Raw genomic sequence first — 17026 nt, 5'->3', positions numbered from 1 at the left:
CCCACTAGAATGGGCTGTAAGACGTGGGGGAGGGGAGCTGAGGAAGAACATCGGGATAAGTGGGGTAAAGCCCTCCTCATCTGAGACGACACTTGGGTTTCAGCAGCAGACACACGTGCACACAGAGGTTTTCCCTCCTCCGTTGCTATCCATTCACATGTCAAATCTCATAGTAACAGATTCTCATAACATCCTGCTCTTCTTCCCAGAGTGGAGTCTGTTTTGTCCCAGCTCCGGCCTCCCTGTACTGACTGCTCTATTAGCCGGCAGGGGCTGGGACTGAGATGGAGACGGTGTGGGGCTGGGCAGGGGGCTGGCTGGGGCCTGGGGACCTGGCTGTGGTCCGGCTTTGTCACCAGCTCACTGTCTTACTCCTTCTCTGGGCCTCTGCTTTCCTCCTGTACGGGGAGGGCTGGGCGAACGGTACTTCGGGTGTGCATAGCACATGCTCTCAAAGTGTAGAGGAGGGGTGAAGAGCCTACACCACTGAGCCAGACAGCCTGGGTTCACGTCCTGGCTGCGATGTACTGTCTGTGTCCATGGGGGTGGCTTCCTTACACTCCCTGGTGCCTATCTGTAGCCTGGGGACATCCCTTCCACCATCACCTGACTAATTTGTAAAGGTCAAAGGAGTGAATGGTACTGAGTCCTCAGACCTGTAACTTGGCCCAGCATGCAGAATACACTGTACAGAAAGCTGCTGCTGCTGTTACTGCCGTCGTTACAAGTGTTATCGTAAGTTAAAGGTAAAAAAGTAGGATGCCAAACCCAGCAGGAGAAAAGGTACTCACCTCTGCTCTCTGGCCCTAGTGTGCCCCGCCCCAGTGTCTGAGGTTTTGGAAGGTGATTTGGGAATGGGAGCAGGTGGGGGAGGGCAACTCTGCAGATAGGGGCGTGGAAGGGCATCAGAAGTGGAGCACAGGGTAAGCAGAGGGGTGTTTTGGGGACCAGCAGCAGAGAGCGGCAGGGCTTGCCGCATGGGCCATCTGCCTTCTCCTTGTCAGTGCCTGCCCAGGTTAGGTGCCAGAAGTGAGCACTGGCCACCAGAGTGGTCAAGCACCACTGCGGGGATGGGACTGGTCCTGTGGACCCTCTGATGACACTGCTTCTGCGCTGGCACTGTGCTCGAGAGCGGAAACTCCTACATAAACCGAGATGTTGGCCCTGCCCCTGAGTGCTGGCAGGGAGACGAGCAGTGTGCAGCCTGTGAGCACTGGAACCCAGGGACCCAGGGGGGACCTCGGACTTGGCAGACTATGTGGTAATCCTGGCTTCCGGAAGAGGTGGTACCTGGGCCAGGTTTGAGGGTGCTTGGGCAGGGCGGGGCTGGTGAGGGACGAACTGGAGAGGAACCTGCTGACAGAGAGCCATGCTCACCGGGCTGGAACTGAACTCGAGGATTCCAGGGTGGCAGTACAGTGTTTGAGGAGGAGAAAGGCAGGATTAGATTTGGCTTTGCGTCACCTGGGTGACAGTGGTGGAGGGTGGAGGGGGCTGGGGCTGCAGGAGTCAGGCGGGCGGACTGCTGCGGTGATCCCCGTGCGAAGTGTCAGGCCGGCTCAGTGGGCTGCCTGCTCACCCAGCTCCAGGGGCATCGGCTGTCCATGCGGCCCATGTAAATCGCGCCCCTGAAACAGGTCAACTGCTCCCTGCCCCTAAAAAGTCACTGGCAGTGAGGACGGAGGGAGAGAGCCAGATCTGAGAGACATCCATTCCCGCAGATGGGGGAGTGTCTGTGACGTGCCAGGCACGACTGGTGTTTGGGACACGGGGGCGAAATGGGCAGAAACTGCCCCCCTGCATCTTGTTCTCAGTGCTGACTGCTGGGCTGCGGGTCACTCTGTGACTGTCCACGGAGCCATCTCTCCCACTAGCCTGTGAGCTCCCTGTGCACAGTCTGTGCCTCATTCATGTCTGAATTCTCAGCTCTGGGGGTAGGGGCTCAGGAAGCAGGAGCAGAATGAACGCAGAACAACCCTCAGGGTGACCTGGGGCTGAGAGGGGCCCTCTGCCAAGCCTGGCCTGCCTTCTGCCATTGCTCCCTATCCCAGTCTCTGAGGGCACAGGGTCCATTCTTGCTGGTCACAGAGGACTTCTGCTGTTGGGCTCAGAGGCCTGGGGGCTCAGGGTGGCTCAACACCTCTCAGTAATCCAGGGCTGGGATGGCCTGGGGCCCGTCCTCTCTCAGTGGCCACGCTGAGCAGCCAGCAAAGGCCTGGGTTCTGAGGTGCCCACGCCCCTCCCCCAGGTTGGGCTAGAAGGGTGTGGGGGAGCAAGACGAGGGAAGAGGTGAGCAGCCTGAACAGAGTATCTCGGCCTTACATGGTGCTTTGTTGAACTGGAACTACCTACAGACTGTGTAACCATAGCAACCACAAGTTGCTGTTTTAAAAGTTAAAAATAAGTCATGACATCTTACATATTGTTGAAGATGCTGATGGCAAAACTGCTTTTTAAAGCCTCGTCACTCCATAGACTGAGTGGAGTAGGTTTGTGGGGATTCACTTTCAACAAGTCACCCCCCCAAGCTAGCCCTGGGGCCTGGGGCCTGGGGCCAGAACTCCGCAGGGTGACAGACAGGGGATTGATTAAAGTTATTGCAATACTTGAAAATGACACTCCAGGGCTGAAGGAGAAACATTAGGTCACCTGGTCCAACCGCCCCCAAGGAGGGAAAATCCCTTTGCAGCAATCCCTACGCACCTGCCAGGCGGCTCCTCCCCTCGTGGGGCCGCTCTGCCCATGAGGATTCACAGTCTGCTCAGACTGAGCTCCAGGCAGGCACAAGGGCCCAGTTCTGGGGTCACAGAAGCCTGGTCTGAAACTCAGCACTGTGCTTCCTAGCTGTGTGAGTATGGATGAGCCGACGACCTCCCTGAGCCTTATTCACATCTCCTTAAAGCCTGCCCACTCTGAAGAGGCACAGCACGCGAAAGCACTCTTCGTCACCACGCACTGTGTAGGAGCTGCTGCTATCGGCACCCTTTCTCTCTGGGCTTCCAGAGCCCAGCGCTACGCCAGGGCAGGGTCTGAGAGTGCTGTGTGAGGGAATAGCTAGCCACTGCCCTCAGGGGTGGGGCGTTCCCTTCACTGGGCATCCCACCCTCCATCCTTTCTCATCACCTCGGAGGCCCAGCTGTTGGGTTACGGTCTTCTTTCAGGGTGAGGGCGCTCCCGGGGAGGCGCCCCCGTCCCACCCTCTGCCCCGGGGCAGTGAGCACTTACTGGGAAGGATGGTTTTGTACCGGTTTTTCCGCACCAGCCCAGGGATGTCATACTCTTTCGGGTCCACGAAGTTCATGGGGATCTCCTGCGGGAGGACACAGCGGTGTGAGCGGCGGGGGGCTGGCCCTCACAGACGTTTGACTCCAGGGGCTGCTGGGCCCCCAACTTCCTGTCCAGGGGCTGGCAGGAGTGCGTGCGTTCATTCACCATTTACTAAATGAGTTGATGCACATATAAACAGCGTTTAGAACAGGGTCTGGCACACGTCAAGTGCGTAACAAATGTTATTACCACTACTGTCTGTTGAGGGCCAGTCTGGCATATAGCAGCCACTCAATAAATGGCTGATGAACAAGAAGAACAAGAGTTAGAAAAGTGACCTGGTCAATCACCAACATCTTCCACACTCCCTGTGCTGCAGCCAAACTGAGTGGCTTTCTTGGTCTGTATTCTCACCCTAGACATCCCCAAGTCAGGACCCTGGGTTGTACTGCTCGATCTATGCTGCACTCCATTCTCATCTTCTGTGTCCTGTCTATCTTAAATGTCACCTCCTCCAGGAAGCCTTCCCTGACTCTCTCTCAGGTAAGGGAACTCCTAAGCTCCCAAGGCTGTCTTTGCACCTCCCACTCTCTGTGTCAAGAGCTCCAAGTCTGGACTTCTCTGCTGGGAATGTGAAGCCTTCTGGGTCTTTCTTTACCACTAGTGGCTCTCAAGAGACCTGCCTTCCAGTTATGCCCATCTCTTCCTGTTGCTAATACGCCCTTCTCCATCTGGCCTCCAGGTCTGAGCTCGTGGCATTCCACTTGCAGGAAGCACCCCTCTTCAATTCTCCATATCTTTCTCACCCTTTAGGGATGCCCCTAGCCTTTGGGATGACTCCCCAGTGCCTCTCGCCTCTTCACTCCCTTTTTATCTGTCCACACAGTTTAGCATCTGACCACGTACAGTTCTACCGCATTCACACTTAGTGGGTCCACTGTGTTTGGACCCACTAAGTATGTGTGGATCATAGCTCTGAAGTTCTAGGACTGTTGTGAGACTCAAGAGAGTAAAAACGTGCAAAAGTGCCTGTGGAAAGGGCGTGCAGGCCGTGTTGCTTTCTCTCTGGGCAAAATCCTCAAAGACCTACTGGATAGGAAATGACAGAGGGAGCGAGTCCTTTCTTCAAGGGATGGTGGTGGGAACTCGGAGCAGCAGCCGGGGCTGGGGTGGTCCAGGAAGGCTTTCAGAGCATTGAGGGTGGGGGATGATGTGTAAAAAGGCCTGGGAGGAGGAAGGTGGGGGTGGGGGGAGCTGCCCTAGTTTGAAGTGGCAGTCCCTACAGGGGCTGAGGGGGCCTAAGGCTAGAAAAGGGGGCTGGAGCTGGCCCAGCTCGGGTAATGCAGGCCATGCTAAGCTCTGCGGAATGGGGAGCCGTGAGTCACAGGGTGACGGAGGTCTTCTCAGAGAGCCATCAGGGCAGCCTGGGGTGAAGGGGGTTGTGAGGGTGGCACTTTGGTTCCTGTCCCTCTTGCTTCTTCCAGGAGAGACTCTCCTCAAATACTCCTGGCCCCTCTCCCACCCTGTCCACAGAGGTAGATAACCTGATGGGCCTTCTTGTCAAGAATTACAGGGGCGCCCCATGGGGCCCAGGATATGCCAGCACCTCCTGGGGCAGGTAGCAAGTTTAATTCTGGGAATTGGTATTGGGAAGCTCACTATTGCTGCACACCTAAGCCTCACTTTAAACCTGGTCCTTATCAACAAAAATAAAGGCGATATTGTGATCTCCTAGGTCTTAGCTTTTAACTGGTAGAGCGTGCAGGCAGGTAAAAGAGGGGTGTCATTTATTGGGTCCCTCGAAGTCCAACAGGTAGCTGGAGGCTGTCGCAGAAGTCTAGAGAGGAGATATTTAGGGCCACCCTAAGCTACAGTCACACTTGGTGATGTTGGGCGGGAGGGTGGGAAAGCAGCAGCTAGATGACAAGGCTTTCCTATGGCTTTCCAAGTGCAGGACTGAGCACTGAAGACTTGGGAACGCCACTGAACACCGACCACCGGATGGGCGCTCTGTACACCTTAGTGTTCTCTTTAATCCTTGCAACATCCCCATTGTTTTTACCCCCATTTTCCAGATGAGGAAACTGAGGCCCAGGGGGGAAGCAGCTTGCCCAAGGCAGCAGGAAATGTGATAATGAAATGATGTTCATCTATCAGAGGCTGAATTCTGGGCACCCGACTCCATGGCCCTGCGAGGTAGGTGAGGTGAACAGAGAGGCCTGCCCACTGTGGGGCAGCCAGCTTAGGGGACTCACAAAGAATTCTGCCTGCAGCAGGAAGGGGTCCAGGGCCTTTTCGTGGAGCTCCTTGGCCTGAAGGACGCGGGAGGCACTGAGCAGGTACTCCCGGGCTGACTCCTCGCGGGGGGACATCAAGTAGCCGAAGCCCTCCTCATTGCAGCCAGGCGTGCACATGTCCAGGGTCAGGGAGACGTTGGAGCCTCTCCTGGAAGGACCGGGAAAGGGGCGTGAGTCTCAGCGGCAGGAAGGGGCATCGTCTGGGGCCTTGGAGTGGGAAGATGAAGGACAGAGAGATCAGCAGCAGGAATAGAGTGGGCTCCAAGTGGAGCAGAGGGGCTGTGATCACACCCCAGACATAAGCAGCACAGGTCTCAGCCCCGGGCTTAGGCCTGATTCCCCGCCTCCTATGGTGGAGTAGCTGACTGAGTGGGGGGCGTGGGGTGGGGCCCCAGTTCCAAAGGTTCCATCTGAGGCACCTTAACACAGCCCTTCCTTGGAGTCTCCCCTGTCAGTACTGGAGGCGGTGCCCAGCCCTGTGGCCCCCAGGAAGCTCCCAGAGAGTGGGGACCTGCCTACATCAGCGAAGCAGGGCTTGGCCCTCTGTATCACGGTCCCAGGCCCGGCAGTCTGGGATGAGGCTGCCAATGAGTCAAGGACATCTCATCCAGTAGAGGCCGGGACTCGCAGCTGGCGGAAAGAGAGGGAGTTCCAAGGATGGCACAGCGGGGCAAGGGTGTCTACCCTGGGCAATCTCTACTGTGTTCAGTGTCTAAAGGCCCAGAACACGGAGGGCCCTCATCATACAGAAAGGGAAACCGAGTCCCAGAGAGGCGACAAGAATTGCCCAAGCTCGTGCAGTAAGGGGGCAGCAGAGCTGAAACAAAAGCTAGGTTTACCGATTCCTCATTCAGTGCTCTGCCCGTGACATGGCGTGGGGAACTCTGAGCTGCAGTGACCTGTCTTACCCAGCTAGGCTCTGAAAAGAGTGTTGACACCTCCCAAAGCATGACCTGTGGTTAAGTGGCTTTGGGGAATGCCACCCACTGCCCCCTTGTGACTTACACTGAGCACAAGCACATTAAAAGCCCTGACAAGCCCTGCAGCGAAGAAACCCACCCAGACTTCCTTGAGTACGGGAGTGTATGTGTGGGTGTGCTCACATATACACTTGTGTGTGCCTGTTTGCTGGTGAGCAGTAACAGTGTCTGTGAGCACTCCCCGCGGGGCATTCTGATCTACGTGCATCAGACCTAGAGAGCACGCATGCGCCCTGGCTAGCCGACGAGGTCAGCTAGGTCCAGGGCACTGGGGGCAGAGTCAGGCATCTGCCCTTCTGCCTGGGGGCTGAGCACTCAGGGCCCACAGAGTCCACCCCTCCTCCACCCCTCCCACCTCTCCTGCAGACCCATGGACTTGACGGTCAGCGAGGCGGGGTCGGCCTCGGGCTTGATGTCCATCGTGCAGTCAAACACAGGAGTCTCAGGGACGGGGTCCAGGTCCAGGAAGTCGTCCTCAATCTTCTCTTCCATCCACTCTGAGTAGGTGAAGGAGGGCTGGCGGCTCACCGATTGGCGCCGGTCCTCAGGGGGCTCTGGGGTGGGTGGCTCTGGGGGAGCCCTCAGGAGGTGCCACACCTAGTTGGAGACATACGGCATCAAGGACCCTGGATGATGCTGCTGCCCCTCGCTGATGGGCTGCCCACGGGACTAGCCCCTTGGCCCTCAGTGTCTAGAGCAGCCCTGCTCTCCTGGGAGCTATCTGCATGGCCATGCCCCTCACACAGCTGGGAGGCCCCACCCCTGCCCTGTCCTCCCTGACCCCTCCCACCCCTGACCCCTCAGTTCCTTGTGGATTGAGTGCTTCTTGGTGGGGTGTGGGGGTTCCTACTTCAGTCTTCTCCCTGCCTCGAACACTGCAATCAGTTTTGAAGGTGCTCCCACCCCATGCTGGGCACGTTGGTGGAAGGAGACATATTCCCTGTCCTGGGCCCTACCCAGAATGTCTGATGGGAGCTGGTGGGGATCCAGACTCAGGGCCAGAGGAAGGGACTGCGGAGGACAGGTTGGGAGGCGCCTTACCAGGGTGGTAACGAGGAACACAGACACGGAGACCAGCAGCAGACTGGGGACTTCCCAGGCCCCCACGCCCAGCCAGGCCTGGGGAACATCAGACAAACATGTCAGGGTGGGGAGCAGGAAGAAGAGCTTCAGGCAGGTGGAAGTATCTGCAGGGAACCCCCACTCATGCAGGGGCTGGTGGGGTGGGAGGCCCCCAACTGTTCCCTCCGCCCCTGGAGGTCCCGGAGCTTACTCACCGTGGGTCCCAGCTGTTCCAGGAGGGTGGCATTCTGCAACCAGACGGGGCCATAGCCGCTGAGCCAGAGCATCCCGCAGGCAAGCTGCGACAGGGGATTGAGTTCGGAGCCTGGGCTCCTCACCCCTATCTCCCTCCCTGGAGAGCTCACCTCGACCTGGGCCCCCGAGGTCCGGACTGCGCGGCCCAGGGAGGGGCCCAGGTACTGTGTGCCCAAAGGGGGCCTGAGGGCTGTCTCTGGAGGAAGGCTGACTACAGGGAGTCAAGAGAAAGCCCTTCTCAGGGATCCCCCACCTACATACATAAAAAGGGAAGTCTCCCAGAGATACCTCCATGGACAGGAAGTCCTCAGAGAGACCCCTGCAGGGCCAGAGGTTGGGGTAGGGGGGCTGTGTCCCTGCTTCTGGGGTTACAGAGGGCAGGGTGGGAGGGGCTTAGCTATCAAGGCTGTGGCTCTGAACTCCAGCCCTCTCCTCACGCCAGCCTGAGGGCTGGGAGTCACTGAGGGACACCAAGAAGGCCCCTCATGTCTCCGCATCCCCAGGTGCCCAGCTTGGGGAGAAAGAGGAGGGCTGACCCTCAACCCTCACTCTGTCCAGCCCCTTGTGAGGCCTGCAAGGTCCTTACCAGGAACTGGGAGGCAGCTAACAGGCACAGGCTGCTCTTGACAGTGAGGGAGTGGCTCCCGGTGCCTTGAGGTGGCGGCTTCTGAGCTGGCTCTGAGGGCGGTGAAGGAGGGGGTGGTGGTGGCATTTCTCTCTGAGAGGCCTTGAGTCCTTCGGCCTGGTCCAGGGCCTCCATCACTACCGGCTGGGGGAGACCTGTGGAAGGCGGACAGCGGCCGCTGACTCAGAGCCTGGCGACCCACGGCGGGCCGCTTCTTCTGGGGCTGCCGTGGCTTCCTCTCAAGCCAGGATCAGCCAGCGTGGCTCCACTTCCAACAGTCACCCTCGATTAGCAAAGCAATATTCACCTACCTTCGTCAGAAACAGCTAAGTGTGGGTGGACAAATTATTTCTCTTTTATTTCTCCAGTAACAGAGTTAAAATGGCAGGAGGTTTTTCAGGGAGTTAACATCGTTGTGTTTACGCAGCTTCATTCTTTTCCATTTCTTAAGGAAACAAAAAACAACCACCTCAAACTCAATTAAAAGAGAGAGAGAAAGAGAAGGCACGGCACAACCAGGTTGCGAACGTGAACCTCCTGCCCACGCCTGCCCTCGCGTTGGTGACTTTTGCGCTCTGGGCCCTGGCTGGGGCTGGAGGCTGGCCATGTGACGAGGTCAGAGTCACAAGCCCCTCCCCAACCTTGAGACCCCAGACTGAGGAGGAGCCGGGGTGGTCAGGGTGGCATGGAGAAAAATCTGGACATTGTAAAAGCGGTCTCAAATGTCTGGAATTCAGCTCTGGGTCTGCACCTGGCTGTGTGATGTTGGGAGAGAAGCCTACTCTCTGGACCTCAGCTTCCAAACCTGGAAAATGAGAGGCGGGCTCACCTCCTGGTTTTCTAACTGTGCTGTATGGAGCCCTCGTATTTCCTCAGGTGCACGAGGTATTACCAAGTGCTCTGCATCCCTGTGGCTGTGGCTGAACCGTGGAAGCTCTGCTTGTCCCTGTTCCACATAGTAGATTTCCTTTAAGATCCTTTCAACACGGGGTCCCACGATTCCAATAGTCTGAACAGCACTGGCTTAGATGTGAGGCCCTGACTGTAGTGCAGGGGTTCCACCAGCAGCCACCTTGGTGAGTCCCGGATGCTGTAGGTCCCCATCCAAACCTGCATGTTTCAGTTTGCTGCCAAAAAGACAGGGACCAGCAACAGGGATGTGAACCGCTGGACAGCAGGGGTGGAGCCGTCCACACATAACTGCGTATATGGGACAACGGATTCCTTTTCTGGTTGGGCAACAACAGAAGAGCCACAGCCAAGACCACGTGAGGCCGATGTCGTGGTTTGTCCACGTGCTCGCTAGTTCATGCAACACTGGCCAAGCGTCTCCCAGGGGCTGGATCAACAGGGTGGTGCAGAGCCCAGCCACCGCAAACAGCTGCATTTCCATCATAGGCTCCTCCTCTCGAGAGGCGGACCCCGTGTGGCTCCCTGACTGCTGCGTTCCAGCCACACACCGTGCATGTCCTCAGGTGAGCCCATCCTCTGTACTTTGCACATGCTGTTTCCTCTGCCTGGAACACCCTTCAACACTCTGCTCCCCCGCCGCCTGTCATGCTCCACACTCTGACAAGTTAACTTCTATTCATCTTACAGAACTCAATCAGAGGTCGCCAGACGGAGGTCCTGCCCTGTCAAACGCACCTGGCACTCCATGCTTCTCCTTCATTCCACCAGCAGCAACACACCTGGAATGTGCAAGGCTCTGCTTTGAGTGCTTTACGTTTGCTAATTTACTCACTCACGGTACCCCTATGAGTAAGTATTACGATTATTCTCTTTTTACAGAAGACCAAGATGAGGTGCAGAGAGGTTAATACATTTGCACAAGGTCAGCCAGCTAATAATGGCCAAGGTGGGTTTAAACCAAGGCAGTTGGACGGGCTCCGGGCTACATTACAGTCATTACAGTTTGTCAAATTACTGGTTGAATCTCATCTCCCCCACTTGTCTGTAAGTCCATATAGGCAGGAGTGGTATCAGTTTGGTTCATCACGACTGTCTACAGCATCTAACTCAAGTGCTGGCATCTAAGCCTGAAGGAAATACTTACTAAATGAGTGAATGATGAGGGGTAGGTGATCATCTTTCACTCAGTTTTCTTACTAATATATGGGTATAATCATACACACTTTGAAAAGCTGTTATGAAGACTGTAGATAAAACGTCCAGCATGGCACCTGGCATCTAGAGGGGTGCCTGATAAATGTCAGAGTATAATAATGATGACACATGATTCCCACCCAGTCTCCTGGGTAAAACAGACCAGTGGATACATGCTTACAGTACAGCGCACTAGTGCAACATCTAAGTGCCGCTGGAGTCTATGGGGGCTGGGGGAGAGCATCCACCTTTTGCACATAAAGGCCACAGTTACTAACCACAAGAGCGCACAGCTCAGATACTGGCCAGCAAGGTAAAAAAAAAAAAAAAAAAAAAAAAAGCTGCTGTTACGAGATGGATCATGCTGGAAGCTGAGAGTTTCCACTGTTGATAAGCAGAGGGTTAATTACTCAGGTAGCAAGGTCTCCACCCACATCTTCGGAAAAAGCAGGGGAGGGATGCTGCCAAATACGGAAGGCTGGGAGGGGTTCGGGCCAGGGGTCACGTGGTTGGCTCTGGTGCACACCCGCTGCGGACTTTGGACAATCCCTTCTCCCTGGGTCTCAGGTGCCTCATCTGTAAAAAACAGGCCCTGAGCTAGAACTCAGTGCTGCTCAGATGCTCCTGCCATCCTGGAAGGGTGGGACTTGCGTCTTTGGGAAATAACAACAAGCTCACACAATTCTGAACTTGGGTGCTTTGTTTTAAAATTCATGGGTGCTCTTTGTTTTATACTATGGTATATATGCACTGGTTTTGACATTATACTAATGTGTTTTTTTTCCTCCCAAAGCTTCGAATCAAATTTATGCTTCAGGAGAATATGCTACATTTATCCTGTGGCTTTGCCCTCAGGGGTACACGCACCCCAGTCTGAGAAGCACAGAACCTGCCTGCAATAAAACATCACGTTGCTGTTACAAATGACTCTGTAGATGAATATTTAATAACATGGAAAGAAATTGCAATGCTATGGAGAAAGACAAGGTTACAAAACAGTATGATCCCCTTGGCCTTGAAAACTAAGAAAGTACAAGTGTGTATGTCAAAAGGTGGAGCAGGCCCGATGTAAGACAGGAGGTTAACGTGTGATGGTACTTGCAGAGTGTGTGGTGGTGAGGGCCTCGCACGCAGGGAGCGCTCCACTAATGCCGCACACGGTGAGCAGGAAGAAGGGAAGCCAGGTATTAACAATAGTTCTTTGGAGGAGGGTGGAATTAGAGGCGATTTTTTCACTGTTTATATATTCTAGAGCTCTTTCAATAAACAACGTGTATACATACACACATACGTGTGTGAATATATATGTGCATATATATGTATATACTCAAACACATGTATTTGTTTTTAGTGAGAAACAATATTTTTTAAAAAAGATCACCCTTCTGAGTTTAGATACCATGAGGCCTAGTGAATAACCCCCGGTTCTGGGCCCTGACCCCCACCTGCCACAAGGAAATGGATAGAAACAAACCAAAGGGCTGGTCACCAGAAGGGAGGGGCTGGGGGGTAGGTGCAAAGGGGAAGGGGAATACAGTCAATAATATTGTGATAAGTACGCGTGGTGACAGTTAATTACTAGGTTAAGTGGAGCGATCGCAGTGTAAGGTATAAAAATGTTGAATTGCTATATTATATACCTGAAGCTAATATAACCAATATAAGATTGTACACCAATTACTTAAGTTAAAAAAATCTCAAAAGAATAAACGCACTTGGTAGGACATAAGAGAGAGAGTGTGCGTGGCTGTCTCAGACCCGCCCTGCTGCAGGACAGCCACTCAGAAGACAGGCCCCTGATGATGTGCGATCATGAGTTTTGCATATGGAAGACGGCAGGTAACTAACTTGCAGGGAAGAAAAACTGAAGGCCTGGGGCCTGTACGCATATCTCAGAGACAAAGGTGGAGGCTGTTTGTTGCTGTTTGTCTGTTGTCTTTGAATCCACAGGGTATGGCAGTCTTAGGATCCAAATGAGTCCAACTGGGTATTCACTGAGCACGTGGTAGACGCCCACCTTGCAAAGCGGCGTTGTTTTTTGTTCCTTACCCGAGGCTATGTTTATTGATTTTTAGAGAGAGAGAGGAAAGGGAAGAGAGAGAAACATTGATCAGTTGCCTCCTGGACATGCCGTGACTAGGGATTGAACCTGAAACCTAGGTATGTGGCCTGACTGGAGATCAAACCCGCAACCTTTTGGTGCATGCGATGATGTTCTAACCAATTGAGCTGCCCGGCCAGGGCCAAGCAGGGTATATTTAAAAGCTTTTCTGGGTAGAACTCTAACACTCCTTTACTTAGGAAGATAATATTTTCAAACACACACTATATTCTGCGTACAATTTTGGAGAGAATTCACAGACCCCAGGTCAAGAACCCCTAATCTCAGCAGTGGGGACTGGAGGTCTGTGATAGAAAGTTACGCAAGTGGGTGGGGTGGAGAACTGGGCTGATTCCCGCCTCTGCTCATTCACATGTGTGTCCACACACAGTCACTGAGGACCAATGGTGTGCTTAGCCAAGGACTGGAATAGGCTCAGAACAGTCCTGCCTGCACGGACCACTGTGGTCCTGGGCCACCTGTGCTGCTGGCCTCCGGTCCCACTCCCAGAGATGACGTCAGTGCTTCTGCTTGCCCTGCTCACCGTGCCCCTCACTACGGTGTTTTGGGAACGACAATGCCACCGTGCTGGGCAGGCTCGGTGCAGATCCCAAGGCGCTTCTGCACACGCAGTTGCATTTGCTTCTCTCAGCAGCCCTGTGAGGTAGATATTATCATCATCAGCCCCGTTTTGTCAGTGAGAGGCGGCTGCTTGTGTCAAGGGCTGGCTTTTCAACCGTGCACAGCGAGGAAGCTGCTCTGCCACGCATGAAACCCTGACTCAGAGGCAGCTTGCTGACAGAGGCTGCACAGCGCGCCAGCTCCTCCAGCGCTTGCCTCTTGCGCACGGTGAAGGGGATTTCCAGGCCTGGGCACTGAGGCTTAGCGAGGTTAAGTGTCTTGCTCAATTAAGTGCAGACCTGACATTCGAACCCAGGGCTTCCTGACACCAAGTGATCTTTCCATTTTGCCACACTGCTTCTCAGGAAGGGGTCACTGCAGCAAAGGCAGGGAGATGGTGAGAGCCTGGGAGGGAGAAGGGGAGGGAGTCCTGTATCTGGGGGAACCTTGAACCTTGTAGCTGGGTGGGGATGGGGCAGCTCTTGTGCCTGATCCCCAGCTGATGGCTCCTCAAAGGCCACATGGTATGGCGGGAAGAGGCCCTAGAAGGCAGGAGCTCCAGACCCCAGGTCAAAGCTCTTGGAGATGCTGCGTGGGGCCTGCAGGCGAGCAGCCTTCAGATTTCCTGAGGCATGTGGAAATACCATGCTGTCTCTGTCACCTAGCACCTGAACCCACCATTAAACTCTGCAGCTACTGTGTGCTCAGGGCTGCCGCTCCCTGAGCTGGAGAAACAGTGGCTGCTCCCGTCAATGACTCATCGCCAGAGCTGCCCGCTGCCAGCCCACCGGCACACCGGAACTGGAGCGGAAGGCGGCTCAGCCTGCTCCCGTTTATATGAACAGGGGGGTTGGTTCTGTCTCACTTAGCTTTTCTTCCCTCCGCCAACATGGCCAGGGGGACCTCCCAGCTATGCCCACATAGTCACGGGGGGCCTGGACCAAAAGAACCTCACACTCGGTCCGCCTGGGCTTCTAGAAACAATGACATCATAGCCTGACAGGCGCCCTGTGGGCCATCTGCGCAAGTCTGCTCATTTCGTAGGTGGGGAAACTGGTACTCAAAGATGGGAAGTGGCTTGCTCAAGGTCAACAGCCAACCGATGGCAGAGCTAGGATGTTGGCCAGTGCCCTGACCGCTATTAGCTGACACATAATGAGTGGTTACCGTGGGCTGGGCACTGCTCTAAGTGCATGTATTAACACATTCAGTCTTCACAACAATCGTAAAGTTAGGTGCTACTCTTACTCCCATTTTACAGATGAAGAAACTGAGGCCAAAGAAGTCAAGTCACTTGGCCAAAGTCAGCTAATAAATGGGTAAACTAAGACTAGAACTCAGGCAGCCTGTCTCCAGAGCCCATGCCGTTAACCAACACACAAGGTGATCAACTCAGGTGCCCTGCTCTCTGCTCCACGTCACCTTTAAGAAATCTCCACCCCTCCACCCCTCCACATTTCAGAAGTACGGCCTCATCTGCCTGGGAGACGGTGCTGGGCTCCGCAGCCTATTACAGCGTCTGAAGTCCCACCATTGGACACGGACACTTGTCTACAGGATTACTGCTCCGATCTCATGGCGGGATGAAGGGAGTGTGGAAGGCCCAAGTGGTTTTCTGATGGTTCCCACCTTTGTGAGAGGGAATAACCAACAGGGAAGACTCACCTTCCTTTATGCTCCCCCTCTGCCAGCTCTGAGCCAGGCATATGCTGAGCCTCATGCTATTCAATACCCAGAACACGTGGTGGGTTGACATTATTGTCCCATCTCACATGTGGAGCCACAGAAGTACAGAGAGGTTAAGTTATTTGCCCAGGGTCACAGAGCCAGGAAATGGCAGAACTGGGATTTGAACCTGGGTCTGTGGGTCTCCACAGTCTGTGATCTTCCTGCTGTTCCACAGAAAGATGAGGTAAGCCACAAGGGATGGGGTGGAGCAGGCTTATTTTGAACTTCTGCTTGGGTAGGCCCCGAAGGCAGAACCAAAGGAGGTGCTACTAGAGGAACGGAGAAGGGTGGAAGAGTCTAGAAGGAAGAGTCCCAATTAGCCATTTCTGCCATTGCAATCACTACCTGGTCAGCACTGCCATGGGCTCTGAGAGGCCAGCCTGGCCTCGCAAAGCCCCGCGCTGCTGTGGACCCTGTCCTCACTGGGAGAGGCTGCAGGGGTGGCCCCCTTTTCTGCCGTCTTCTGGGGGTACAGAGCAGGCAAACGAGGAGTCAGAGTGGATATGCTGGGGTGACAGAAGATTCCCCAGAACAACAGTTTCGTTTGGTGAATGTTTACGGAGCCCCTGCTCTGTGCCCTCGGGGATGTTTTGTGTCTCACCACTAATGCTGACCAGCAGGACTCCTAGGAGAGAGGATGGCCCTGCCCCCCCCCCGCCCCCCAAATTCTAGCTCCTCTGGGCAGAGGCAAACTGATGGGGGGCGCTGGGTTCTGAGAATCTGCACCAACTTCCCATAGCCCCTCCAGCGCCTCAGTCCTGCTGACCAGTGAGCAACACAGCTGGCAAATGCCCAGGAGGAGGCAGCCCAATGACCAGAGCTGGGCTGGAGGTGAGCATGGGTTTGGTGCCTTTGGACAGTAAGCTGACTGAGGGCAGGGCCCCAGTCTTGTTCACCTCTGCATTCCCCAGGCAGGCCGGGAGGCATGGGCAAAGGAAGCTGACTCTGGCATACGAGATTCTGGACTAGAACATGGGAGCTGACCATTTATAAACTACATGACTTGGGCCAGCTGTTTAACCTCTCTGTGACTTGATTCCAGTGGTGGTCTTTAAACCTATCCATGAATCTCAACAGTCTTCCCACCAGTAGGTGGGGTCTGAGTCCCTTACCCCCTGAACTGAGCGACTGCCTTGAAGATGGGGCTGTGGCAGGGGATGCTGCATGGCTAGGTCAGACATGTCCACATGGTGTCTGCTGGCTCTCAGGACGCTTGCTCTAGAAACCATCAGCAGCTGCGTAAGAAATCTGGGTACCCTGAGGCTGTCTTATGGAGAGAGAAAGAGGAGAAAAGAAGAGAGGAGAGAAGAGAGAGAGGAAATGAGACAGTGAGTGCCCAGGAAAGTTTGAACCCTGAATCGAAGTGATCAGTCCCAACACTGAGCTGACAGGCAATGAAGCAGGAGGGTGCCTGAACAGGCCCAAGTGGACAGTTAAAACATCATCTGCATGGGACATCTGTGTGTTGTGCTTAACCTCGCCGTTCTGGGGACCCACCTCAAGCGAGGGGAGAAAGCTGGGCAACAAAGGAGAGAGAGGCAAGCGGGCAGCTATACTGTTCTCCCTCCTGTCCCACGCAGAACTCTCCTCAGAGACTGTCTTCAGGCTAGAGACCCTGGTTCTCAGACTGACACAAGGTGCAGGCCTGTGGGTCTGAGGTCTGTGCTAAGCAAGCTCTGTCTCCTCCAAACCACAGAATCGTATACTGTCCTTCCCCCTAACGAGCCTAGCAAGGCAGAGTGCTAAGGGCCCCAGTGACTTTCCCAATGTTGACTCATTCAGTCCTTATATCCATCACATAAAACAGGCAAGAGGACCATCCTCATTTTACAGATAGGAAAACAAAGCCCAAGAGGTTAAATGTCTTGCCCAAGGCCACCATGGCTTGTAGACAGAAGATCATGGACTCAGACCCAGGCAGCTGGATCTGACCTCTTAGCCAGGCTCTGTGCTGTGCACCTCAGGCTGGGCCTCCGCTGCTTCT

The 17026-nt window shown here is 54.7% G+C and overlaps 1 protein-coding gene and 1 long non-coding RNA gene across 3 annotated transcripts in view; one reads left to right on the top strand and one right to left on the bottom strand.

Annotated features, from left to right (window-relative positions):
- PTPN5 (protein tyrosine phosphatase non-receptor type 5) overlaps positions 1-17026 on the bottom strand; it is a 49146-nt gene that overhangs the window by 5667 nt on the left and 26453 nt on the right. The window contains exons 1-7 of one of the 2 annotated variants that reach the window (XM_045194156.3): positions 8798-8881; positions 8448-8641; positions 7822-7905; positions 7586-7663; positions 6900-7141; positions 5523-5712; positions 3226-3310 (exon numbers count right to left, since the gene is read on the bottom strand). In XM_045194156.3, coding sequence (XP_045050091.2) covers positions 3226-3310; positions 5523-5712; positions 6900-7141; positions 7586-7663; positions 7822-7905; positions 8448-8621 — 853 coding nt within the window. In that variant the 5' untranslated portion in view covers positions 8622-8641; positions 8798-8881. Of the gene's footprint in view, positions 1-3225; positions 3311-5522; positions 5713-6899; positions 7142-7585; positions 7664-7821; positions 7906-8447; positions 8642-8797; positions 8882-17026 lie in introns of those variants that run through there. The other variant, XM_045194155.3, reaches the window with a different exon arrangement.
- LOC123479575 (uncharacterized) lies at positions 9849-11840 on the top strand. Its single transcript, XR_006655227.2, has 3 exons — positions 9849-9961; positions 10086-10247; positions 11386-11840. It is a non-coding gene; the product is annotated as an uncharacterized lncRNA (long non-coding RNA).

This window comes from Desmodus rotundus, chromosome 5 (genome assembly GCF_022682495.2).
Source record: "Desmodus rotundus isolate HL8 chromosome 5, HLdesRot8A.1, whole genome shotgun sequence".
NCBI lineage: Eukaryota > Metazoa > Chordata > Mammalia > Chiroptera > Phyllostomidae > Desmodus > Desmodus rotundus.
The sequence above is the reverse complement of the archived record's forward strand: the minus strand, read 5'-3'. Positions and strand labels throughout refer to the sequence as shown.